The sequence below is a fragment of the Micropterus dolomieu genome, linkage group LG15 (genome assembly GCF_021292245.1).
Source record: "Micropterus dolomieu isolate WLL.071019.BEF.003 ecotype Adirondacks linkage group LG15, ASM2129224v1, whole genome shotgun sequence".
Lineage (NCBI taxonomy): Eukaryota > Metazoa > Chordata > Actinopteri > Centrarchiformes > Centrarchidae > Micropterus > Micropterus dolomieu.
Genome location: NC_060164.1, coordinates 23548692 through 23574978, shown reverse-complemented (window position 1 = coordinate 23574978; position 26287 = coordinate 23548692). Strand labels below are relative to the sequence as shown.

The following is a 26287-nucleotide window of genomic DNA, read 5'->3' as shown; positions in this document are numbered from 1 at the left end:
AAAAAGATTTTAATGAGTAAGAAAATGTAAAAATACACCAGTCTCACCCAGTCTCAGCTTTAGTATAATCTATATGGAATAGGGCTGGACGATTTCACCTAAAATCAAAATCACGATTAATTGAACATTTCACCTCGATTCACTCAATTATTAATTTCTATGCGGAACAAATGATTTTCTCCCACATACTGTATAAGCACGGTAAAACACGCTTTGTTAGCTTCCTCTCCTCATTCATCAAAGGGCATCTACGTGACAGGTGCTGTTATAAGAGCAGCAGAGTTCGATCTTTTCACGGAGTCACGTTACTGAACCCGCAGTAGGATGTTTTAAGGGGAAAGTACATGAACACACACACACAACATTACCAGGATTAAATAACCAACATGGGAAAATTACATCGGTTAGAGGCTCTGAATTTCGTCCGGTTTTGATTACTTTTCAATGAATCGTCCAGCCCTAATTATGGAACCAACTCATAATGACGATGTTTGTATTTTCTTCTTTTTTTTAAGGAAGATGAGCAGTTTTCATCATTCTCATCAGATATCTATTCATAAGTCTGTTGTTGTATGTCTTACCAGGTATACAATAATATAACAAAAAAAGCTCCACAATAAAAAGTTAAAATTCATCCAGTGGGTTGAAAGATTAAATGTCCTTTTGAAGTTTATTCCATTTATATGGTGCAAATTACTAAAAGGCAATCCTCCCAGGTTCAGTGTTTACTTCTGGGGAATCAAGAGTTTGCCAGTCCTGGGATTTCGTTCAGTGAATGATAGTTTGAGTAGAGAGATGAGACTTCTCTCAGACCAGATTCCAAGATATTAACAGTATCTCACAAAAGTGAGGACACCACTCACATTTTTGTAAATATTGGATTATATCTTTTTATATAACAACACTGAAGAAATGAAACTTTGCTACAATGCAAAGTAGTGATTGTACAGCTTGAATAACAGTGCTGATTTGCTGTTGCTCTATATAAAGATGGCCTAAGCTTTAAGAAGATTGCCAAGACCCTGAAACTGAGCTGCAGCACGGTGGCCAAACCCATACAGCGGTTCAATAGGACAGGTTCCACTCAGAACAGGCCTCGCCATGGTCGACCGAAGAAGTTGAGTGCATGTGCTCAGTGTCATATCCAGAGGTTGTCTTTGGGAAATAGACGTATGAGTGCTGCCAGCATTGCTGTAGAGGTTGAACGGGTAGGGGATCAGTCTGTCAGTGCTCAGACCATACGCCACACACTGACAAATTTGTCTGCATGACTGTCGTCCCAGAAGGAAGCCTCTTCTAAAGATGATGCACAAGAAAACCCACAAACAAGCCCAAGAAGGTTAAGGCAGTGCTGGGAAATAATGGTGGCCACACAAAATATTGACACTTTGGGCCCAATTTGGACATTTTCACTTAGGAGTGTACTCACTTTTGTTGCCAGCAGTTTAGACATTAATGGCTGTGTGATGTGTTATTTTGAGGGGACAGCAAATTTACACTGTTATACAAGCTGTACACTCACTACTTTACATTGTAGCAAAGTGTCATTTCTACAGTCTTGTCACATCATGTGGAACGATGGCAGGAAGAGAATTCAGAATTAAACAAGTACATGGTTTTTTTTGTGTGTTTTTTTTTATTTTTTTTTTACAGAGATATCTGATGAACATTAAAGGCAAACTGTAATTCAGATAAGATTGTATCATCTGCATAACAATTGATATTATAAGTCTGTGTTCGAGTACTAATATTCTTTATGTAGATTATAAATAATAATGGACCAAACTCAGAGAGCTCTGCATTACGGAGAATCCAGTGTGACATACAGTGTTTCACATCCTGGAGGCAGAATATTAACTTTCTAACTGCCGTAGCCAAGTCAATAGCAAATTAAACATGTTGTGTTACATCAAGCCTGTTCTACCACTGCATAACAGTTAAGTCCATTCATGCACAAATCTTCCCTCCTCCACTGTTGCTGATTTACATGTTATGCAAACCATATTTTAGTTGTGCAACATTTTGAATCCCTCTGGCATGTACATTTGTGTCGATCCAAAACTATAATCCGTCGCTGGGTTGTCTTTGCTGTAAAAAAAAGTGTTCTGTGGGTTTCTTCCAGGCGCTCACTCCTACAGCTGACAGTAGCTTGTCAGTGATAGTGAAAGTAAACAGTATTCCAGCAGTCTGCACAAGAACCGATGTCTTAAGAATTAAAGATAATTCGGAAGTAATTTTATCCAGAAGTCTTGTCAAAGAGGTGTTGCCTGCAGGCCACTGAGCTGGGAACACACACACGCTGAAGAGGAAGGAAAAAAAGTTGAACATCTGTGAGTGGAAGCTGTTTAACACCGGGGGTACAGGGGTAGGATGGGGATCCCAGCTCATACAAAGACCAACACTGAATTTCTGTCTTATCTTTTTTTTGTTTTCAAATACCTGCAGGGATTTTTACCAGTCAACACTTTCATGTACGTCAACATCTGTCTGCCCTCCTTTCATGCAGGTCAGATAACACATTTTGCAACTTTTGACCATGAAACATCTTTTGTCCTCCATTATGATCACTTCCCATCTCTTGTGAAGGACTGGGAGCGGCAGATGTGTCGAGGTTCTCTGTTGTGTTTGAAACCTTGGCCTCCATGTGGTGCGATCTGTGGGGTGTAGAGTCGCGTGGGAGGGGTGAACACCAGGGGAGAGACCGTCTGTTTCCATCAGGAGGTCTGCTGTGTGTCCGCTGTCGCAGATTGTTGACTGTGCTTTAAGCAGGAAAGGACACAGAACGACCTCCTGGCCTTTTCATCCTCTCACACATATAAACAATATTAAGAATCACTGACACCTCTGTTTTATTTTAAGAATACAGGCAAACTCGCACAAAACTAGACTTAAACGCTATCACATTCAATCCCTTCAACAACAACAAGAAGCTGTTTGGTAACATTTGGTTGGAGTTTGCTGTCCCTGCATGCTTCTTCGCAGTTTTTTAACTTGTTTTTTTTTTTTTTTTAAATTCCTCGTGAAAGAATGAAATGATTTGCAACTGAAGGAAATGTTAGGAGAAACACTACAACAGCAGAAATGTAGTGGCTTTCTGCTGAAAACTGATCCTGCTGCTGTTTCTTTTTCAGTCTTAACATGACATTCCTGTGAATTTATTCAAGCCAGTGTCCTTGGTTCAAAAAATGCTAATAGTTATGTGGTTTTAGACAGTCACATCCTTCAAATCCTCCCTCCCTCCCTCCCTCCCTCCCTCCCTCCATGCTCTGTGGGAGAGAATGAAATAAGTCAATAGATGATGTGTGAATACGCTGACGTGAGAGTAGAATCGATCCAATAATGTGGCTACACTCTCTCACACACACTCCATACTCCAGTGATTTTTGCTGCCTCGCCAACAGAAATGCTGAAGACTTAAGACTACATGTGAAGCCACAGCTGTGTTGTTCATTAAGGCATCGTAATTACTATTATCTGCACCACTCACACAAAAACATGCAATGTGACTTTTGTATTTTATGCATGTAGCATTTCACTTTTCTCTCAAAAAAGCACTTTTTGGGCAGAAGAAATTAACAATTTATGACATTTTCACATAATTTCAGTCCATTACACTGCTCAGCTGGTAGTGAATCAGCCCACACTCAGAGCTGTTACAGCCTCTGTGCTGCTTTTCCTGTGTTAAAACCTACCAATTTGTTTGCAATAAGCAGTAAAAATCCAAGCAAAATACTGTTGATTCATAGTTGGTCTCATGGAAGTGGCGAAGCACCACAGTGATAAAAACACTTTGTACCTAAAGACAAATTAGAGTAAAATTTACAAGAACAGTAAAGTTGTTTTTATTTTAAAAGCACTTTACTATAGGTACACCTGCTGTTTCCCTGACCCTCCGGCTGTCTCTCTCTCCCTCTCTCCTCCAGATCCAGCCCTACGATAAGATCGCTGCTCGAGGCCTGCCAGACAACGTTGCTAACAGCCTGAACAAATTGGTGGTGGTGAAGCTGAATGGAGGCCTGGGCACCAGCATGGGGTGTAAGGGCCCCAAGAGCCTGATCAGTGTCCGCAACGAGAACACCTTCCTGGACCTCACTGTGCAGCAGATAGAGGTAAAGAAATTTTGACTTTAAGGCCTAATAAAGAGTGGTGGAGACCAGAACAGAGCTAAAAGGAAGAGTGAATATTGGACTTATATTCATCAGGTGGACACACGATTCAGAGTGAATGCATGATGTACAAATAAGCCACAGTTTACTAACAATCATCTTTATAAAGTGATATTATGTCACTGTTGTTTACAGCTTGTGGCTAATTTGTTGCAGGTTTAGAAGTAATGACTTGATCCACCAGACACGCTTCCTGTTGGTTAATAAGGCACATTTGTTGTACAAACTTGTGTTGTATAATGATGAAATAAATTACCTTGATCCTGGATGTTTTGCCTTTAGGTACACTGAGGTGAGGTGAGAGAGGTCAGGGGCCTGACATGAAACAAAGTCTGCTGGTCAGAGTCACACCTGGGACATTGCACTTAAACTTCATAATAAACTAACATAATGTTAAGACTTTGACAGAGATTTGACTTTCTTTGTTTAATCTGTGGATTTGTTTCGTCAAAGAATAGGTAGTGCAAAAAAGTAATGTTGTTGTTTTTTTGCATGTATGCCTGTCAAGTTTAACATTTTACCAGTCATTGAACATTGGTAAGCTTAATGCCCTTATCCTGAAGGCTGAAGGAATTCAAACGACTCAGTGTTGAAACTACCAGAATGATCATTCAGACTGTAGAGACACAGCAGGTCGACCAGTGGAAGCTTGTGAGGAAGTGGGAGTCTTAACCACAAACAGGCAGGAGTACATATTCCCCAGAATCTTTTTTACTGTTTCACCAAACCTCACTGGTGAAAACACTAATTCAGCCATAAGAAGAAAACTGTTAAATGTATCTTAATGTTTCAAAGAAATGAAAATTCTTGATGATATGAAACCTACCCCCTTAGCTCAGTAAATCCATCAGTGGATGAAAGCTTTATTTTTAAGTTGTTTCTCACAAGCGTCAGCTGACAGCCCTCCTTTCACATATCACATTCTTACTCTGGCCCAGATTTGGCAGCAGTATCGACAGTTAGGCATTGCTTAACTCGGAGGTGTGTGTACACATTGGAGAAGCGAGAAGTGATGTACCGTCTGATGTAATACGAACATCTGCTCCGTGTACTGTAAAGTTGTTTGCTCTGCTGTAATGATCTTTGAAAAGTGCGTGGCTCATTCTGCTTTCAAGAATCCCAAGAGATGCGTTTAGACTTTTCCTTATTACCCCTAGAGTGTAAAAATACAGAAAAGACGTTTATCAGAAGATTCGGGAGAAAGAAAATACAGCCACATCTGCTTTCCGTAAACAGAAAATTACAAGCACTTTCCTTCTGTTTTTCTCTCCATGATGCTGCATGTGTATCGTCCTCCAGACACAGGCCTTTATTACTTTGTGTATCTGAGGTGCCGAGGGCTGGGGTGGGGTGCATTTTTGAAAGGAGCTCAGTGTGACGTCTTGAAGGAGTTGTCGGTGTGCATGCGGGCAGGTCTGTGGGATTGGCAGGGAAACAGAGAAGGCTGTGTGCTGGAGGAGGGGAGTCCGTGTCTGTGGTTTTTTGGTATACCCTACATCAGCCTGCATACATACAGATTCATGTTGGTTCAAACTTCATTAATGTTCCCCAAATAAAAACATTAAATAAACAGTAGGAGGGTTTAGGTTTTGAGACCGCTACCTTTTAAAGTAATCTATCATGTCTGTAAGAGATGCTGACGCCAGAGTTTCGGTGTGTGAAGTATTTTGTAATTGAGTTTAAATAGGAGATGTGTGGCTGCCTAGTATTTGTGTGTGTGTGTGTGTGGTGTGTGTGTGTGTGTTTCACAACAGCCCCATGGGATGCTTCTCTCCGAGCACACTGCTCTCTGTGTCCGAGTCGTTGCTCTCCTTTTTATGCTCAGGTCTGGTCAGATTACCTCCTGACTGAATCAGCCTTTTGAGAAAGAGAGAAAATGGATCCCACACACAAATACTGAGCCATAACTGCTTCTCCTGTGTGAAAGCGGCCCTCTCTGCCACCACGCTGCCTCTATGCACATTTTATTTTGGACCGTTTCAGTGCAGGGACCAGTGTGCTCTAACTTAGAGCAGACATGGAAGATTGGACAAAACCCGGGCCTACTGAAATGGCACCACCTGGCAGCTGAGTTGAGTTAAGCAACTGTAAAAGAGTGCAGTTCAAAGGCGGCTGTTTCAGTCTTGGTGATGTACAGGGCAAGACTAATGTGAGAGTAGAGTAATATGCGGGCTTTACTTATTACCTTTTCCAGATTTTCGGCCCTGAGCCCTTGGTTAGGTGAGCTAGGTTAGGTTACTTTATCTGTACCCGTAAGTAGATTTGTTTTGCAGCAAGAATGTGACATCCATTTTGACACGCATTATGATACAACTATGAAAAACAAACTAACTAATAACATACAAACCTACTTAAACATACTAACTAAAACATACAAATTAATAATCTACTAAATACTACTAATAGGACACGAAAAGCATGAAGTACTCGAGATTCCACCAGTCAGAACATAAAAGAGAGAGAGAGCAATTAAAAAAAGTAAGTTCAAATAAAAATAATTGAAATGGCGATCTCAAAAAAGAAGATTAAATAAAAAAAAATTTAAGTAAATTGTGCTACTGCCATGTACGTGCTAATCTCGCTAATCTTATTCAGCTCAGTGATGGCTGCAGGAACAAAGCTTTTTTTGTATAGCTTCATTCTGCACTTTAGGACTAAAAACCTCCATCCAGAGGGAAGAAGGTTGAGAGCACACTGGTTTCTTATGCTAATTTAGCCTAGCTGGTAACGTATAGCCATCACAGTAAAGTAGCCTGTAACTAGTCTAGCAGCAGATTTGTTATAATTTAATCACTGTTTGAAAATCTTGACCCATCCCTACCGTGCTCCTCACTTCAACAATAACCCAGTTTTATTTAATGTGTAGGATTTCTTACTTTGAAGACTCTTAGTTCTGTCATTCATAACATAAAAACAAAATGACTTCAATAAAATCATATAACTTCTACAGATTGGGTCTTTAAAGGGGATCTATTATGCTATTCCTTATTTTCCCTCATATATTGTTACGTTCAGTGGTGGTTATGGCAGAGTTGAGCAAGTTGGAAGACCCAAACGCAAGACACGTAGGCTAGCAGGTAAAGTTCAGATGGTTTATTCCAAGCAACAAAAAGCGAGCACACCTTCAAACTGAGTGGCTGATGACAAAGTCCAGAAACACAAAAGCTGTCCAAACAGAAATCCAACAGTGCAGGGAAACACGAGTAGGCAGACAACGAGGGATCATAACGCACATAGAAAGTAATGAACCGACAAAGACAAGACAGAAACACCAGGTATATACACACACAGGGAGTAATGAGCAGGGCAGGAGGACAGGCAGGCAGGCAGAGAGAGAGAGAGAGAGAGAGAGAGAGAGAGAGCAACACACAGGCAGAGAGAGAGAAGGGGAAAACAAAGACAGACCTGCAGAGGGATCACTGGGGTAACAGACAAGACAAGGTTACTGAATACTAGACAAGCAGACATGGGGCAGAGAGAATAACCAATAAGACAGAAACACACATGTACAATGAACAAGAACTCAAAAGGAGAACACAGAGCTAAAGTACAAAGGAGACTAGACCCAAAATAATGTAGACAAGGAACCTGAAGTAAATACTAAAACAAGAACCAAGGTGCAGGAAGAAGAACTAAGATGAGAGACAAGACTACCCTAAAACATGGAGATAAGACTAAGGACTAAGACAGACCATAATGAGAAAATACAGAAGAACACTGATAAGGAAAACACTAAACATGAACTAAAGCACAGGACGAAGTACTAAAATGAGCGATAAGACAGTTACAAAGAAAACCTTAAAGCGCATGAGCCATAATAAACTAGACTACAAAACTCTAAACCCTGACAATATCAAATAAACACAGGAAAAATAACAGCACAAAACCAAATCCTAACATATATCTTATGTTACAAAGTCGGAAGTTCATGTTAAATGTGGCCAAAGTTTCAAATGACAAGGTAAACATGTGTAAATATACTCTCTGTGAGCAATAAGCTCAGGTTTCAGACTGCTCTGAATACTAGGTTTCCAAATTTCGTGCCTAGCTGACGCCAGCTGTGTCCTTACACGACACGGCACACCCTCGCCCATAGTCCCACTCTGTCTGTTATTCGACCGCCATGCTCAAAGCACTTTCTCCAGCGCTGGCACAGCACTAAACCAAGTGTGGATAATTATGTCTACATGCAGGTGTGGACATAGGGGGAAGAGAAGGAAAATTAATTTCTTGATGGATAGATGCCCCATATCACTGTTTTCCAAGCCAAGTTACTGTAGCTGTCATGTGCTGGCTACCCAGAGTTTGCTCAACACTGGACAAAATCATCAATTCATGGTCACTGTCATTTCTCCTGCTCTGCCTCTCCACACACTCATTGTAAACATACTAGAAAGGAAGCTATTGTTTGTAATGCATCATGATTTATGGGAGGGCTAGACAGGATGTAACCAGTAGCAGAGCTCTTTAATGTCCTGAAGTGTCCTGACAGTCACACAGAAAGGGGTGGGGAAGTTACAGTAACGCAAAGTTGAAATGTAAATGGTCTGGATTTGTAAAGCGCCTTCCTAATCCACCGCCTACTCAAAGCACTTTAACACTACATCACATTCCACACACATTCACACATCGATGGAACAGCCATCAGGGGCAATTCGGGGTTCAGTATCTTTCCCAAGGACACTTTGCCATGCAGCCTGGAGAAGCCGGGGATTGCACCGATTAACAGGCAACTCGCTCTACCTCCTGAGCCACAGCCGCCCAGTAGTTTACCCACTCATTTTACTCTTGCAAATGAGAGGTCGGTGCTGGTTTAAAGCCAGAGCCGCATTAACATTACTATAAATATATGTACCATTATTCATTTTCAGTCTGTACCACTATCACCTTTATTGTCTGTACTTCTGTGGGGATATTGTGTTGGCTGCTCCCCTCTACCCACCCAGCCCTCTTTCCCTCTTTATTGCTCTCTCTCTTGCTCTTTCCCTCACTCTCTCTCTCTCTCTCTCTCTCACCTCCAACTGGTCAAGGCATCGTTCTGCTCGAGGTTTTTGCCAGCTAGCAGGTCCTGCGGCAAGAAGTGAGCTGTGGCACCCCATCAAGCATCATGTGTTTAAATAATGATATTAAAATATAAATTGATCAGTTAGAAAAATTACTAGAGGACCGATTGGTTACTGGAATAAATGTATTAACGTGTATCATATTGACACATTTAAAAATAAGAATTGAGCCTTACCTTTACCTTCATCTCAACTATCAATTATAATGACGTTAAATGCTAATGTTAATGTCACCTTGTTTGGGGTCCGCTCCGTGGACTCGACGCGTGGACTGGATGCTTTCTGCTCAAATGCTGAAGTATTGCTGTTGTGGTAGCCTAGTCTATGTGATACAGTGTGCTGTATAGTTTAACAAAAGCATTGATGCAAATAATTTGCATCAATGCTTTTGTTTAATCCGTATTTTATTTAATCCGTATTTCATTTGATCATCATTTGAATTTCTTGATGAATCGTTTCAGCTCATTGTACTCGATTGTTTCCACAACAAGCCTCCTCCACACGAGGCTCACCTGCCGTTATATAAACAGAATCACAGGTGAAAAGTCCAAAACTTGTGTTGTGGATTTGATAAAAACTGCTGAAAAAGAAAGTCAACCGTGCAAAGAAAGACATGTGTAGATGTCTGTGTCTTAGGGGAAAAGCATGGTGAGAAGATTAAAGATGTTTGTGAACAGACACTAAAATAATTAAGATGGTTAGATAAGAAAAAACCTACTAGAAATAGGGTAATGTATTATTACCATATATTTATTGCCACACAGTGAACCTGGGGCATTTGATAATCCAGTGGGTAGCCAGCCAACACCGATCCTGGTTTATTAAATATATCTTTGCTTTAGTTTAGAAAGGACTAATCACTCCTTGTTCTCTGTCACAGGCAGGGAATTCCACTCTTTAACAACTTCCACATGTCAGCTTCGCCCCAATGATTCATATCCCATTTCTCATCTTCTTCCTCTACTCACTTTTTTCATCTTGATTAAAAAAAAAAAAATAGCCTCCATCTCTTTCCTCCTTTTTGTTTTAATTCAAATCACACAATCAATTTATAGAAATATTGTGAGAACACTGTCTCTTGGGCTGTTGTTCTCCTTAGTATTCAGAAAATATTATATTGATCCAGGAATTCAAATGTATTTGGTTGTTGCACTCAGTGTAAGTTGCTGTAATGTCCGCTAATGTCAAAGTCCAACTGCTATAACTGTCACCTGAATTTGTATTTAGAGACAAATTCTTACAGCAATTTTGCCAAATACAAAATAAACAATAAACTTAAACAAATACTAAAATAATCTCTATAATAATATACTAACAAATAACACACGTACATCTGTACATAGATACAAACTGCATACACATGTATTTACTGTCCTGCTTTCCACAGACTCCTGTCTTACGATGTTATAAAGTAATTTAATTTATATTTAGTGTAGTCTCTACTGTTTGTCCTGTGTTGCTTGTCCTTACAGTAACACATCAATGGGATTAATGTTCATGAAAAGACCACACCATTTGATCAGCTCTAACTCTAACACTGAATGACGAGGTAACCTTGCCAAACTGAATAATCCCTTCATGAAAAAGTGGGTTCACCTGGAGTCTTCCAGCCTCTAACAGAAACTGGCTGCCCACCAGTATACACTCTACAGTCCACTTTAAAGCTAGCCTAGGCAACATTGGAGAAACTAGCAAGAGACAGCTAGGTACTGGATTCTTTTCATTTTTGTGTCCGAGCATTTGATTTATTGATTGCTTTCGGGGTGTAAAGAGAAATAAATTGCCCACCATAGCTTTAATTAGTGTGTCAACTTATACATATAGTGTAGGACTGAAATTAGAATTATAATTTGAAAAATAATACAATCCAAATATATATTTATGGACCTTTCACCAATACAGCTGAACTAAAAGGCATTCCCTAAACATATGCAGAAAGGTATAGCATAACTTCTGTTTGAAAGTCATTTACTAAGTCTGTTGTTGTGTTAGCGCTGCACACTGGCCAACAATAGATGAATGTGCAAGATGCTGCTGCTACAGTCAGTTTTCCCTGGATAAATAATGCTAACGGTTACTGGCATTTATATAGTTTGTGTTTGTTTGTCCCACAGCACCTGAACAAGACCTACAACACTGACGTGCCCCTGGTCCTCATGAACTCCTTCAACACAGATGAGGACACGAAGAAGATCCTGCAGAAGTACACACACCACCGTGTCAAGATACACACCTTTAACCAGAGCAGGTGAGAGACAAGTACTTGCCATGTTCAGCAACAGCGGGGGCCCGGTGCAAGCATCTAGATATTAAACTTAGAAGAAGACTTGGAATTAAAACGTGTGTGTGCTAGAGTACACCAGTCAGTATCAGTACTGGACACTTTTACTACCAGTTAGCTGTATTGAACCCAAGCGATCAGCTTCCTCTAATAACGAACTGGTCTGTGCTCAGGATCCGAGTAGCCAGTCCCCTGCTTTTATGTGTGCTACTTCTGATTCTGAACTGTCAAGACCAGCAGCATATGGACAGGAAATGTCATGTAATATATGGAGGAAGCCATTAATATTTAATGCCTTGGTGTCTCCAATTTGTCAAGTGGTACTTTTGTCTTTTTTTTTTTTTACTATTTCCCTTGAATTATTTAGAGCACTTGTATGTTGTGAGTGTGGTACAAAGCAGCTATGGACAGCAGCAGTGTTGTTGGGGGAGGGATCGCAGCTCTAGGATTTAATGTCTGCACAGAGAAAGTGGTTAAAATGTCAATCAATAGGAGGACAAAGAGAAGTCTGTGGTAGAGGTTGTGAGAGTAATCTATAAAAGGCAAATGAAATGCATTCCTCATCACACTATCTGGTGTTCTAGCTGATGAGGGGAAGTAATAATTTTTTATCCAAACAAAACTCCCTGGTTACCTTCCATAGTGATGAGCAGAATTAATCAAATTAACGTGTAAAACTGTGTCTCTGTGTGTTTGTTTATTCTTTTTTAAACATTATTTTCAGCCCAATACCTGCAAAGATCTCAAAAAATCAAGAACTTTTGTAACTACAAATCCAGCTAATTTCAGGTGCATTTTAGAATATTGTGGAAAAGTTAATTTTCTTACGTAATAAATGTTTTTAAAAATGTTTTAATCTTGACAGTTACAGCTTTCTTATTAAAACTCCAGTATTTCAAAGTGCATTACAATATTCACAATAAAGAATGTATAATACAGAAATGTCGACCTGAGAAGAGCACTAATCAGCAAACTAATTCAAAACACCTGCAAAGGTTTCGTGAGCCTTTAATCTCTGTCTGGTTCAATGCAGTTCAAACTAGATTTTATAAGATAATCTAATAAAACTAGTTTGTATTAACTAACAAAAAAATGAAATACAGTATAAAGTTAAACATCTACAAATGGATCTATTTTTTTTTTGTCTTTCTATGAAAAACATAGCTCGTCTAAGTGCAACTAGCTGACGACGACCGTCTGCCTCCATGTTTCTTTATGTCTGAAGTCACGTTTGATCACACGAGTTTCTGTGAGATCCCAGGTCCCGGGAATCGCCACTATTAAAAATGGGTTAACTCTGTCGTTATGTCTGTGGTATCCCATGTTTTTAAGATCAGTTGAGATTTGAAAATCCTCTAGTGTGCACCCGGCAAAAGACGTATTTTCATTTTCCATTTCTTTCCTGGAAAGAATAACCGTTCCTTCTGCTGCAGAAATATTGGATCCCAGAAAGGAAAAACACTTTTGTGAACGTACAGAACGTTCTCAGGCGTCGGTCTGAAATGACATAAAACCTTTGAAGTCTATGAGCTCATATCAAAACCGCTCATCTGAAAACATCCTCCCCGAACAGTCAGCTAGAGTGAAACCTCCACTAAAGAGGCCTGCGTGCCTCCACTTACTTACAGCTCCTCTCACCTGACCAGCTCATCTGCTCTCTGAAATACCCGCAAACTGCCAAAAACAACTCAACCTGACGAAGATCCTCCTTAGAAACCCTTTGATCAGTTTAATGCACGCAGCGATTATGGCTTGGATTCTTTGGCTTGTCTTAAAAAGTTTACACCCTGACTGTGTTGTTTGAAGTCCTGCAGTGATATGAAAAGACGAAATTTACGTGGCACCTGGAGTGCTACTTTGTTGTCCGTGGCTTTACCACAGATGTGGAGCAAAAAGATTTCACACTGTCAGTTTAGTCTGTGTGCTGTTTATCTACTCTAACATGTGCAGTCCGAGACTCACAGCTCTGCGACTGAGATAAGTGAATTACATGTAAGGTGAAAGATGTTGCTTGCAGTTAAAAAACCCACAGAAAATGAGTAGGGGAGAGCCGGGACGCTTTTCAGATAGACATCATTTTAAAAGATAACCGTATAGACAAAACCAATTTTTTTGTTGTGATAAATAACTCACACATGTGGTCTTTGTACGAATGTGGAACGACTTCAGTATAGTTTGACTTAGAATGTAAGTTGCAGCTTAATTACTAATTAATTATATGATCATGACAATGACACATGAAATAAGAAACACAACTTGTCATTCAAAGCTTTCACTCAGCTTGAGTGAATTTACTTACCGTGATTAAAAATGCCTTTTTTTTGGAATAACTCAAAGTGAAAGCCAAAGTTTCATTTTTCAGGTGACACAGTTTGGCTTGTATGAGCTTAAAGAAAATTGCTGTTACTTTTGTCCTGCGTCATTCGTCACGGTTCCCCTCAGCTTTACGGAGCAATTTAACGTCTTTCAGCTTGTTGTTTTGGTTTTATGGCCCCCAGCTTTACTCCACGTTCACATTGGTTCTGATGAACCCATTGCTACTTCCTGGACAAAGTGAAGCATTTTAGCAGCTTAAGAAGCCTAAAACTAACAAAAACATGATGGCTGATCTTATTTTCCCTCTGTCCAGGTATCCTCGCATCAACAAAGAGTCCCTCCTCCCCGTGTCCACAAACTTGAGAATGAATGGGCAGAGCTCAGAAGGCTGGTACCCTCCAGGGCACGGCGACATTTACGCCAGCTTCTACAACTCGGGCCTGCTGGACCAGCTGATTGCGCAGGGCAAAGAGTACATCTTTGTGTCCAACATCGACAACCTGGGAGCCACCGTCGACCTCCACATCCTGGACCACCTGGTCAGCCAGCCCAACGGCAAGCGCTGCGAGTTCATCATGGAGGTGACGGATAAGACGCGCGCTGACGTCAAGGTATGTGGATGAGGACGTTTTTTTTATAGATATAGTGAGTGACAGCATGAATCCACAAATTAATATTTTTCTTACACATGGATGTAATGTTCTGGCCTTGTTCCATATATCAGTTTTACAGCATTAATGTGGATAAGATGCACAAGACATCCAGTAAACAAAGAGATTCAAAATGAACAGATTCTGTTCTTTTTTTTATGGAATAACCCTTTATTCTCAGTGTTCATCTCAGTGTGACATTGCTGCAGGAGAAAATTATCACATCTTTTGGTTGTTATTTTCATATTTTTGGCATATTTATTCACTAGTACGCGGTAGCGCTGGACCCGAATATTACAATAGTCAAACGTTGGGTACACAGAGATTGGAATATTGAGGGGGGGGGGGGGGGGGGGGGGGGGGGGGGGGGGGGGGGGGGGGGGGGGGGGGGGGGGTTTCGCGCGCATTACCTCTGCACACAGCAGTGAACATAACGCTCCAGTTCACATCAAAGAGAAAACAAAATGAAGCCCACAGCTGTGTGGGAGCACTTTAAACTGAGTGATGACAACTGCAGTGTGGCAGTTATGGGGGTGCTTAATTTAATTACAGATCAACATAGTAAAATAGCCTATATTTTAAAATTATAGAAGAAGGACATTTAGTATCCGGTAATAAAGTTAAAAGTTATTTATGCAAAATAAAGTGTTTAGTTACGCTACCGGAAAAATCGCTCATCCCATCTGCTCTCCGCCTGGACCCCCGCCTGGCTAAACTATTCCTGGATTCTGCTCTGGACCTGCTCGGATCAGACTCCCTCACTCTGGACTCAGCTATGGTTCCCCCTGCTCTTTACAGCAGCCACCAGCCTGCTTCGGCACGCATCTATCTTCACTCTGCCTCGCTCTTCCCGTGCTAAATATTTCTCTTTTATGTAACTCCTCTCTCTCTTAGTCCTGCACTTGGGTCTGCTAGCCATAACAAAGATAAAAACAAAGTTTTGGTAATAATCACTTTGTTAGCTTAGCTTTGAGGATAAATAAAAGGAGCGCTCTCTTTCTGTTTCTCTCTCTCACACGCACACACAGACTTACGCACCCATGCCTGCCGTTATATCTCCCCCATCCGACCCTCCCTCACTCATGTCATTGGCAGAACTTCTTGGGCATTTATCCTCCTGCTGTTGTGTTATATCTATGAAATATGTAGCTGTAGCTCGTGTAATAACAACCTGCTTATCAACAGACGTTAAAAACAGTCAGCATAACACGAAGCTTCGATTATTCGCTGTTAATTACTATCAAAGCTTCAAAGCTTAAAAATACGACATTCGGGCCAGCCCTAGTACGCAGATAGTTTCAGTTTTATTTTGTCACAGTGCCTTTAATAACATTTGTGTTGAGTTTTGAAGTCAAATCATTCACACGCATTGAATGTGGTGTAAAAATAGACTCTGATTTTCAGGGTGGCACGCTGATCGAGTATGAAGGAAAACTGCGCCTGCTGGAGATCGCCCAGGTCCCCAAGGCCCATGTGGATGAATTTAAATCAGTTTCCAAGTTCAAGATCTTCAACACCAACAACCTGTGGCTGTCTCTAGCTGCTATCAAGAGGCTGCAGGAACAGAAAGCAATGGACTTGGAGATTATAGTCAACCCCAAGGTGAGTGAAGCGGGGACAGAGAAATACAGTTTCTGAAGTCTACTAAGCTTTTCTGTAGATTCAGAGGAGCCAAGATGATTAGTAGACAGTTTGGTCCTAGATTAGAAGTAAAGACCTTTGAAATACTGTCAAAAAAAGCCAGACCAAATGGGTAAATTTCAGAACACACAGAACAACTATGGCTTACAGTTACTGGCATCTTTCATGTATGGCCGTTAGGGCTGAAACGATTCATCAATTCATCGAATTAAATTGATTAATTTGATTAATTCGATAACAAAAAAGCATTGACGCAGTTCTTTGCGTCGATGCTTTGTCAGTGACAGTGAAGTTAGTGAGGGTTTAGCCCTTTGATGTGGCTCACTCACCAACACAGTCAGCAGTTGCAGCAGCAGTGGGTGCAGCTCATGGAGGCAATTATGGTACAATTGGCGCAATTAGCATGAAAATTTACACTCCCTTTCCGAGACATTACTCAATCAAGTCAAATCTGTCACACGGACACTGATACTACACATATCTTTAGATTCAGTGGGGCTTTCATGATTTCCAGTGTTCATCAAGAATAAACTTTGTAAATATGCTTCGGAGCTTGCCTCTGAATTCTCACATTTTTAAGTTTTATATAATTCAGTGAGAGTTGGCTACATCCATGAATACAAACAGGAACTGCTAATAGTGATTTTGACAAACTTTTGGCGCTAATCTGCACATATTTAAAAAAATTAAATATAGTAGTTTGTCACACAGCTAACAGCCTCCATGGCAACATGAAACTTATTGTTTACATCCCCCAAAGTCCCAATAACTGTTGCACCAAACTGGAACTGTAGCACCAAAATTTGGAGCTAATGGGGGTGCTGGGAGGCACAGTTGTCTCAGTCTTGTCTGTCTTTAGTACCTCAGTCATGCCGTGTGCATTAATATTCTGTATGACAACACAACCCCTCTCCTCCGTCAACTCAGCCAGAGGAATACTATCACTCTCCTTAACTGTGCTGCTCTAATCTTTATGTTTCTTCTTCTTCATTCCCTTCTAATAAAGAGCACATCAGAGTGAAATAACTCATAAATGTCCACCGTTGGATCCTCCATGTATGAGCATGAAGCTTTGAGGGGGGCAAATTCAAAGAAGGATGTCTGAGTGTTGGGAAACATAGCAGGAATAGTAGAGCAGAGAGATACAGTATCTGCAACGCTCGCCTCTACTGAGACCGCCACTTCTGAATAAATCATATCTCGCCTAAAAAAAAATAAAAAAATCCAAGCTTCCCGAGGAAACCCATATTTCAAAGCCTCTCTGTGTTTCCACCGTCCTGCACGGCTCAACAAGGTTTTTGCATACAAAGGAGAGAAAAGCTTCAACCCAATCCAGTTTTCTGGTCATCTCCCTGGTGGCTCATCTGCCCTACTTGGACTCCAGTTTAAGCTGCGTTTGTGTTTAGAGGGAGAGAGTGTGTGTGGGATGGTGTTAGAGAGACAGAGATGACTATTAAGGTTTCATTTCCCTCACAAATACTTTACCACAAGGGCCACGTCGTCGCCTCTTGTTCTACTTTGCTTACTGAGTCTGTTTGTCCAGCTCTCACGCACATTTGCGTCTTTTTAATGAAGTAAATATTTCTTTAAAGAAAAGTGAGGCAGCAAAAATTTGCTTCTTCCATTACAGTGAAAAAAGGTTTGAGTTAATGCTTAATCAGTTGAATTTCATCTATTTTTTTTTTTTGTTCTTAGCATGATTTGTTCATTTTAAGGCTCCCTGCGCATGTTAATTATCCTTTATTGACCTCTAAAGCTCCTGGTGACAGAGCGGTCCTGTTAAAAGCAGTGCAGCACACAGATTTGACGTGATGTGACTTGATGTTATTTTGGTTGTGCTCGCTCAGAGGCACGTTGCTGTGCCTCTACCTCCCCCTCAGTGGAGAAGCACCACCTCAGGGTATGTAAATCTGCAACCAGCGTTATAAATTCACTGCTGAACCCTTGGTTATTGCTTTCTTGGCCTATAGATCTAATTCCCCAGCCCTTGGCTACAGAATTGCACACCGTGACATAACAAGTGTCATGTCACGGTGCAGAGCTGTGTGGCTTTACACAAGTGTGTGGTAAGAATGCAGCACTGAAACTAAGAGGGGCCTTTCGTTTCCTACAGGACTGTAAGCTCCATACGTGTTAAAACTGTGTGCACTGTGTAGCACTGAGAGGCACCTAAGATAAAAGCCTCCATGGAGAGGAGAATGTTACATAACGTCTGATAGTTAATACCTGAGACACGGATCATGGTACAGTTACACATTGTTATATCACTGTTGTCCTGCGAAACCTTTCAGAGTCTATTTTTAGCTTGTCATATTCACTTCTGTGCTTTCAGGAGACATTATCGCCTCTTAAACTTTAAAAAGACAAAGAATCTGCACCCATGCTGGCAGTTCTGCGAGGCTCTACAGAGGTGCTTTGTGCTAAATGCTAACATCAAGCTAGCATAAATATTTATTATTTTTATTTTGCCCCATTTGTGCTCTACAGTAACATTATTATTATTACTCTGAGACCAACTGATTTAGTTTTATAACAGGAGGAATGACCTGGAGACTAGCATCAAGTGAGCGAAGAGGGCGTGCCGGTGTATAAGGGATAATCAAGTAACTTTACCACAACAAACATGTCTCCTCTCTTCTTTTGTCATCAGACCCTTGACGGCGGGCTGAACGTCGTGCAGCTGGAGACGGCGGTTGGCGCCGCCATCAAATGCTTTGAAAACGCCCTGGGCATCAACGTACCTCGCAGCCGCTTCCTGCCCGTCAAGACCACATCGGACCTGCTGCTGGTCATGTCCAACTTGTACAGCCTGGAGGCGGGCTCTCTCATCATGAGCCCCAAGAGAGAGTTCCCAACAACGCCACATGTCAAACTGGGCAGCTCCTTCACCAAGGTAATTATAATAACAGCGGGAAGAGCATTTATGTCTTCTGTCTGCTTATTCTGGACTGTATGGGAAGTCCTGTGTGGACCTTTTTTCAAAACCGTCATGGGCTCAATAGTAAAGTCAAACAGCCTAACACATGATGAACACGGAAAAGCAAAACAACAGTAAAGGTGGTGTTGGTACAGACATCAATAAAAATTAATAATAGTACTAATAATTATAACAATATCAAGCACGGGGGCAGCAGGAAGCCCGCAACCACAGATCCAGAGTCCACAGCTCCAAAGTCAGAAACACCAGCAGAAAGCAACAGAAGGAGAGAGGAGAGGGACAAAAAAGCACAAAACTACAGGAGAGGGAAGAAGTCAAGTTAGTAACATGCAGTAATGGGATATGGTTGCATATAGAAGGAAAGAGAGAGGAGGTGAGAAGAACTAAGTGCATCATGGGAAGTCCCCCGACAGTCTAGGCCTATAGCAGCATAACTAAGGGATGGTTCAGGAGTCACCTCAGCCAGCACTAACTATAAGCTATATCAAAGAGGAAAGTCTTAAGCCTACTCTTAAATGTGGAGATGGTGTCTGCCTCCTGAACCCAAACTGGAACCTGGTTCCACAGGAGAGGAGCTTGATAGCTGAACGCTCTGGCTCCTAGTCTACTTTTGGAGACTCTAGGAACCACAAGTAACCCTGCAGGGAGCGCAGTGCTCTGGTGGGGTAGTAAGGTACTATGAGCTCTTTAAGATAAGATGGTGACTGACCATTAAGAGCTTCATAGGTGAGGATTTTAAATTCTCCTCTGGGTTTTACAGGAAACCAGTGCAGAGAAGCTAAAACAGGAGAAATATGATCTCTTTTTTTTTTAACAGTATTCTGGATCAGCTGTTAACGGACTTATTTGGCCAGCCCGACAATAAAGAATTTCAATAATCCAGCCTAGAAGTAACAAATGCGTGGACTAATTTTTCCGGAATTTTTTTCAGACACGACATTCCTCATTTCTGCAATGTTAAGTGGGTAAAAAGGCGGTGCTCGAAGTTTGTTTTAGGTGAGAGTTAAAGAACAAAGAGAACTCCGATTCCTCATAGTAGTGCTGGACGCCATGCAGGTAGTTTCAGTTTTATCTAATCGAGGTGAATGGCATTTTATTAATTCAGAGTATACAGACGTTGTGTACAAGAAATTCCATAGCTGTTTTTTGGTATCTATGATTCAGTAGGTTTAAATGTTTAGCCAAAGGATCCATGTGGCAGAAATTGTTTAAATAAATCCTGAAAAGACTCACACACACATACAGTATGTTGTTAACATATGTCCTCTCATGTTCGCCTGTGTTCAGGTTCAGGAGTACGCATCCCGCTTCGAGAGCATCCCTGACATGCTGGAGCTCGACCACCTGACGGTGTCTGGAGACGTCACCTTTGGGAAAAATGTTTCTCTCAAGGTAAGTTTTCCTTTTTTTAAAAACCTCTATTTTCAAAACCAAATGTCGCTGTAAACTTTCATCTGAAATAAAATTGGCATAAAGAGCAGCTTACCTGCTCTAAATGTGCAGAAGTCTCTTCAGATGAGCGTGATGGCCCAGAAAGACCATTGCATTATTTATTCTGAAGCCCACACTGATGGAACAAGATGCTACAGATATACTGTGTTTATTTTTAAAAAAACCCCACAAGTGATGATTGATGTCTTGAAGCGTGAGAATTTCCATTTATGTTCATGGTGTGGAGATAAAATGTGAAGAAACACTCGGAGCAGCTCGAGGTGCCGTGTTTCAAAGATAAATCTTTAACTTTTACTGATCTTTCTCTGTAAAGGAAGCATAATGCTGAGAGATTATAATCTAATTTAACTGTCAGGTCATGTACATTTTAATCAGCGATGGAGAGAGCACTGGAAAATTTTAATCAAGTAAAAGTAGTAAAATGATACTATACAAAAGTAAAAAGTAAGTCAGTTAAAATATTTTCAGATTATCGTGTTGAAAAGCGTTATAATAGAATTATTAAACTTAAAAACGCCTTTAGGCTACAAATTTAAGTGCATTAACACTTCCTCTGCCTTCCTCAGTAGTAGTAGTAGTAGTAGTAGTAGTAGTAGCCTTTCAGGACACTGAAGGACATCTTACATACAAGGTACTACAAAGGTAAATGAAATGAGATGCATAAATTAAACAGTGCAAGTTAAAGGAAATCTAAAATAAGAAGAGGAAACAATTACACAGGTCATGGATAAAGAGTCTAAAGACTATAGGCCTCTCGGAAAAGATGTTTTGAGGAGTTTTGTGAATGATGTAACAGTGCAGAGCAGCTAAAGGCTCGGGCACAAAAGGTTGGAGGGGCCGTAGACTGGGAGGTGGTCTGAGAGGTAGGTAGGTGCCAGGTTGTGGTGGGCTTTAAATGTGAGGAGTAGGGCCTTAAATGTAATCTGGTATTGCACAGGGACAGTGTTACCCAGGGTGACACTGAGTGACCGGTAAATCATCAATATTGATAATGAGGTTTTTTAGTTTGGAGAGGGTGGGCGAAAAAGCCGATTATTACTGTTTAGTTGGAGCAGGATCATGTTCATTCAGCTCCTGATGTCTTGAAGGCAGTTTATTGAGATGGGAGGTAGGGAGACAGTGGAGAAGTAGAGTTGGGCGTCATCAGCATAACGGGGGAAATTGATGTTGCATGATCATCCCCAGGGGCAGGAGGTATGATGAAGGGGAGTGGACCCAGCACTGACTAGCTTTTAGAAGGAGCTACATAAATTAAATAACCTGCCACACACGGATAAATCCTCACCAACGCAAACAATACTGAGATGGCGTCCTGCAGCTGCAGACACACCAGCAGCTTCTTCTCTGCTGCAGCTGCTGATGTGAATGAAGCAGAGTACAATACTAAATACCCAAACAAACTGCTGTTACAGTAACAAGAGTCTTTAATTAAAAGTGCCTGCCTGTTGTCCGAACACTGAACTCATCACTCTTCCTCCTTACAGGGCACCGTCATCATCATCGCCAACCACGGAGATCGGATTGATATTCCAGCCGGCTCCATGCTGGAAAACAAAATTGTATCTGGAAACCTCCGCATCATGGACCACTAATGCCACCCCCCCCACACACACACACACACACACACACACACACACACACACACACACACTCGTCATGTGACCCAGTTGGCTTTCTCCCAGTCATGTGACCCATTTGTCAAGTTTATCCGACACCAACAGATTGTGGGAGGAAGTGTTTCTCCCTGAAGGCTGTGTGTGATTTCATGTGCAGTCTCAACATTAGGAAGTAGTTTACATAGCTGGTGGTGGTTTGTAGCTGGGACGTACTGCCCTCTACAGAACGTTTATTATATGACATAATAAGCTACTTATAACAATAACAATGACCTATAACCATGATAGAGAGACAAACAACAGATTTTATTTTCCATCCTCCTTTAACTGTAGCGAATTGTACTGTTTTTTTGGGGGGGGGGGGGGGGGGGGCTAGAAAAAAGAACCTGACAAAATAGACTAAAATAAATAAAGATACTATTATAATATTATTAATGGGTATATAAATGGGACTACACATCTAAGGGTAAACCAGATGAATTTAGCATCATCTTCATCATCCGTGTGCTCTTACAGCATTGCTCATGCAGTCACAGTGCACTTGTAGAGATGGCAAAGTCATGGTTTGTGAAGCTATGGACCAAGTTTTGACCACGTTTTGACCATTTATTTCAAGCACACAGACTTCGCTTTGGGACTCGGCATGGTTCCACAGTTCAGCTGTGAGAAGATGTGTTCAGCTGAAAGAAATAATTTATCTATTATCTATACCTGGAGCATGAATTATGGAAGGTATCAATCATCCACCAAGAATTGCTGCTCACCAAACATTTTCCAACAATGTTCTTGGCTACTGCACATTAATAAGTGCAGCCAGAGCAGTTTGGAAAGGTGTGATTAGGAATTTAACTTAAGGACACGTGGGGGCAGCGCAACATAGACAAATGATCACTTTTTCACAAATTTATGGCGACTGTGTTTGGAAAACTTTGGCTATTTACTCATTGAGCAGACGCAGAGATTATAATTCTATAGGATTTGTGTTTCACCTGACGAATTGAAGTCTAATATTCACTCTTCAGTCTCTCCAACTCCTGAGGGAGCTGCTCACCAAGTCATCAAGTGCATTTCCATCCACAGTCTGTCTGTAAGTTTGACTTACGCGTCTACTGAAGAGACAAAAACAATGAGGAGACTGTAATGTTTCTCAGATTAATACATGCCACATGGTTTTCGTTCACCGCCGTTTTAATCATGTAATCTTGTGCCGTCTTGTTCTGTGAAGTTTAATGGCAACCGACTGTAGAGTTAATAGCAGAAGTGTATAGAAACGGGCATTAATTTGCATTTCTTTTGCAAAACTTGCTTTTTATCTGTCTGTAACATTACTAACATTACAGTGATGAGAGCGGTGAGGCTGAACCAAAATAGTTGAAGCTGAAAGACGCCAAATAGTTCTGTAGCGCTGAGAGGAACTGCACAGTTTCAGTTTGATCCTCAGATATGAGTATTAATATAAATATATTAATTCGAGCAGTTTAAAGTCAAAACATCAAAACGATAGTTTTTACTGGATAACAACATAATGATGAAAGTCTGAAGTGGAGTTTGTGCCAAGAAATAAATGGGTAACTTTCTTCCAAAGCGATGACAACTGTGACTTTCCCATTACAGAGCGTAGAACATTCGTCCACTGGACGTATTTACTCCTCCAGCTTCCAGGCTAACCTTGTCTTGTCTGAAAAGCTCCCAGGAGTTTGTGCCATAGAGGAGAAACTAACATGTTACCCCACGTGATGCCTGAACCATATTCATCTCTGGTTATTGAGCTTTGTCATGATGTTCCTGGATGAAGACTGTATTGATCCACATCCAGGCGCGATCACAGTGTCAAGAAATCGTAATGTAATTACTGAAATGATATTATAAAGCGAAGGCCTTTTTCTTTGCGATGTAGATGATGAAATATCAACAATGTCGTGCATTATTTTTTGGTTTGTTTGCTCACATTTTGACCTTAACGTTATATGAAACCTCATGCCTCCATTAACTGTGTCAAATCCCTCCTGTCGCCTCTGTCCTGCCCATCCTTCAGGGTGAACTGTCCACACGAAGCGAGACAGGAGGGGCAATGATTTCTGCAGTGTTGGTTTACACACACACACACACATTCAAACTGTAGATATTTTTAAAACATGTACACAAAGTTTCAGTGTGAGAATACCTGAGATAGTCTGAAGGCAATAAGTGTTAATCTGTGACGGTGACGAGGTCTCAGCCCGGCCCAGTTCTGCCTCCTCGGAGCTGAATAAAGTGCAATATGAATGAGCGTGTGTCGTCTGTTGTGTCTGTACATCCACAATCACTTTATTCAGCAAATAACCTAATGCAGGAAAGGCATTCGGTCCAGTGGCACTCAGGGTTTGTCCATAATACTGAATGATTAATGTAATAGGTTACTTAATACACTTTAAATAGTTGGTTATGTACAGTATTGCACATCTATATACAGTGCTTAGATGTATGTTTAAATAAATAAGAAATTAAGAGTGTCAATAAGAGTAAAAGGTTCTGTGGCGAGCCGCAACAGGCTCATTAACGACAAAAACAAACAGAAACAGTCTGTTCAAAAAGTATTTGTTGGGTTTTTCAGTTTTTTCTAGTTTTTTTTTTTCAAGAGAAAAGACTTAAAAGAATGAAGAATAACCGTTATGTATATATGATTACCAACCCCACCTCTCAGCGCACAGCCCATCAAGGTGACGTCATGTTTTGTCCAACCAACAGTCAAAATTTCAAAGATATTTATGTCACTATAATGTAAGACCAACAAAAACTGTTTAGCATTTTTGCTTGAAAGAAATCATCAAAATAGCTGATTTGGGTTTTTTTTATTATAATAAAGCAAAAGTCCTGCATCCAAAATTTAACTTCACTAAGAGGATACTATTAAGAGACAAGCTTTTGTCTCCCCCTTCTGACGTGAGAGTAATTTCACAACACTGTGGACACAGTCTGCTCACGACACAGGCTCTGCCATACTGAGTTGCTGCTACAGTTGCTTCCCCCTATACTGAGAATCCAGAGGGGTTTGCTGGTGTCAGGCTTAATCAGCATTTTGTGAACTTGTTTGGCTTGAATGTAACGGACTTTAGTTTATATGTAAAAGTCCCGCACCAGCTTAAAGTATCAAAAGTAAAAGTACTTACTGTGCGTAGTACGCTTTTGAGAAAATGGGTTATTAATGCTGGTGCATCAACCTGTAGGCAACATTTTACACGTATCAAGTAGCATTAAATAGAAATACTCTAAAACTGTACTTTAATACACTGCTTAAGAAAATTCACTTACTTTCCACCACTGTAGGCTGTAGTTTGTGGTGATGTCCTATTGTATTATTTATATTAAATTTAAAGGACATGGAAGCCATTTTGAAGACTCACAAATGTGCTGAATGAATTCCTTTTCTTTTAGAAAAAAAACAACAAAGCACTGCAGCTTCCTGGCTGTCATTATTGCACAACATCCACCTGGTTCTGAGCTGCAAAACAAAAAGACTTTGTGGTCAAATCACACTGCTGAAGCAAATAAAACCCAGCACACCGTGAAACGTGTCACTTTTACACTTTATTGTTGTTACCAAAAGAAAAGAAAAAAGTGTTTGCTGGAAACATTCTTTCGCTTTTGCCTTTACAAGCACAAGGAGACAGAAGAAGAAGAAGAAGAAGAAGAAGAGGAGTGAGTGGTGGGAGGCGGGGCGGACGGACGTGTGTTTGTGTTAAAAACAGGGTTGAGATAACAGTGCAGAGACTGAGTGAAGCCCTTACTCACACACTTTATCCACAGAGAGAGAGACGGCGCCTCGGAGTCCTTAAAACACAACAATACTGGATGAAGGAGAGGCAAGACACAAAACTTTTAATCCAGAATATAGGCTACTCTTTTTTTTATACTTATGAGGTAACCTCAGAAGACCTTAGCTGTGAGTGTGTGTGTGTGTGTGTATTTGTAGATGTGACACAGGTGATTGTTTTTCTCCCTGAGGTGAATTAGTGTGTGTTGCAGTCCGACCACTGGGGTGATGAAAATGAAAACTACAGTTTGGACAGACGAACGCACACATACAATCATCATAAACACATAAATTACAATCTCTCTCTCTCTCTCTCACACACACACACACGTGATGCCTGCACAAGCTCTTGTGTGTCCTGACGAACACGT

General features: G+C 40.8%; 1 protein-coding gene across 4 annotated transcripts in view; it reads left to right on the top strand.

Annotated features, from left to right (window-relative positions):
- The window catches only part of ugp2b (UDP-glucose pyrophosphorylase 2b), a 45882-nt gene extending 23400 nt beyond the window's left edge, over nucleotides 1–22482 (top strand). For all 4 annotated transcript variants that reach the window (XM_046070794.1, XM_046070792.1, XM_046070793.1 and 1 more), the window contains exons 4-10: nucleotides 3924–4109; nucleotides 11344–11477; nucleotides 14140–14437; nucleotides 15881–16078; nucleotides 18768–19010; nucleotides 20343–20447; nucleotides 21992–22482. In XM_046070794.1, the coding sequence (XP_045926750.1) occupies nucleotides 3924–4109; nucleotides 11344–11477; nucleotides 14140–14437; nucleotides 15881–16078; nucleotides 18768–19010; nucleotides 20343–20447; nucleotides 21992–22099 (1272 nt within the window). In that variant the 3' untranslated portion in view covers nucleotides 22100–22482. The remainder of the gene's footprint in view (nucleotides 1–3923; nucleotides 4110–11343; nucleotides 11478–14139; nucleotides 14438–15880; nucleotides 16079–18767; nucleotides 19011–20342; nucleotides 20448–21991) is intronic.
- The last annotated feature ends 3805 nt before the right edge of the window (nucleotides 22483–26287 follow it).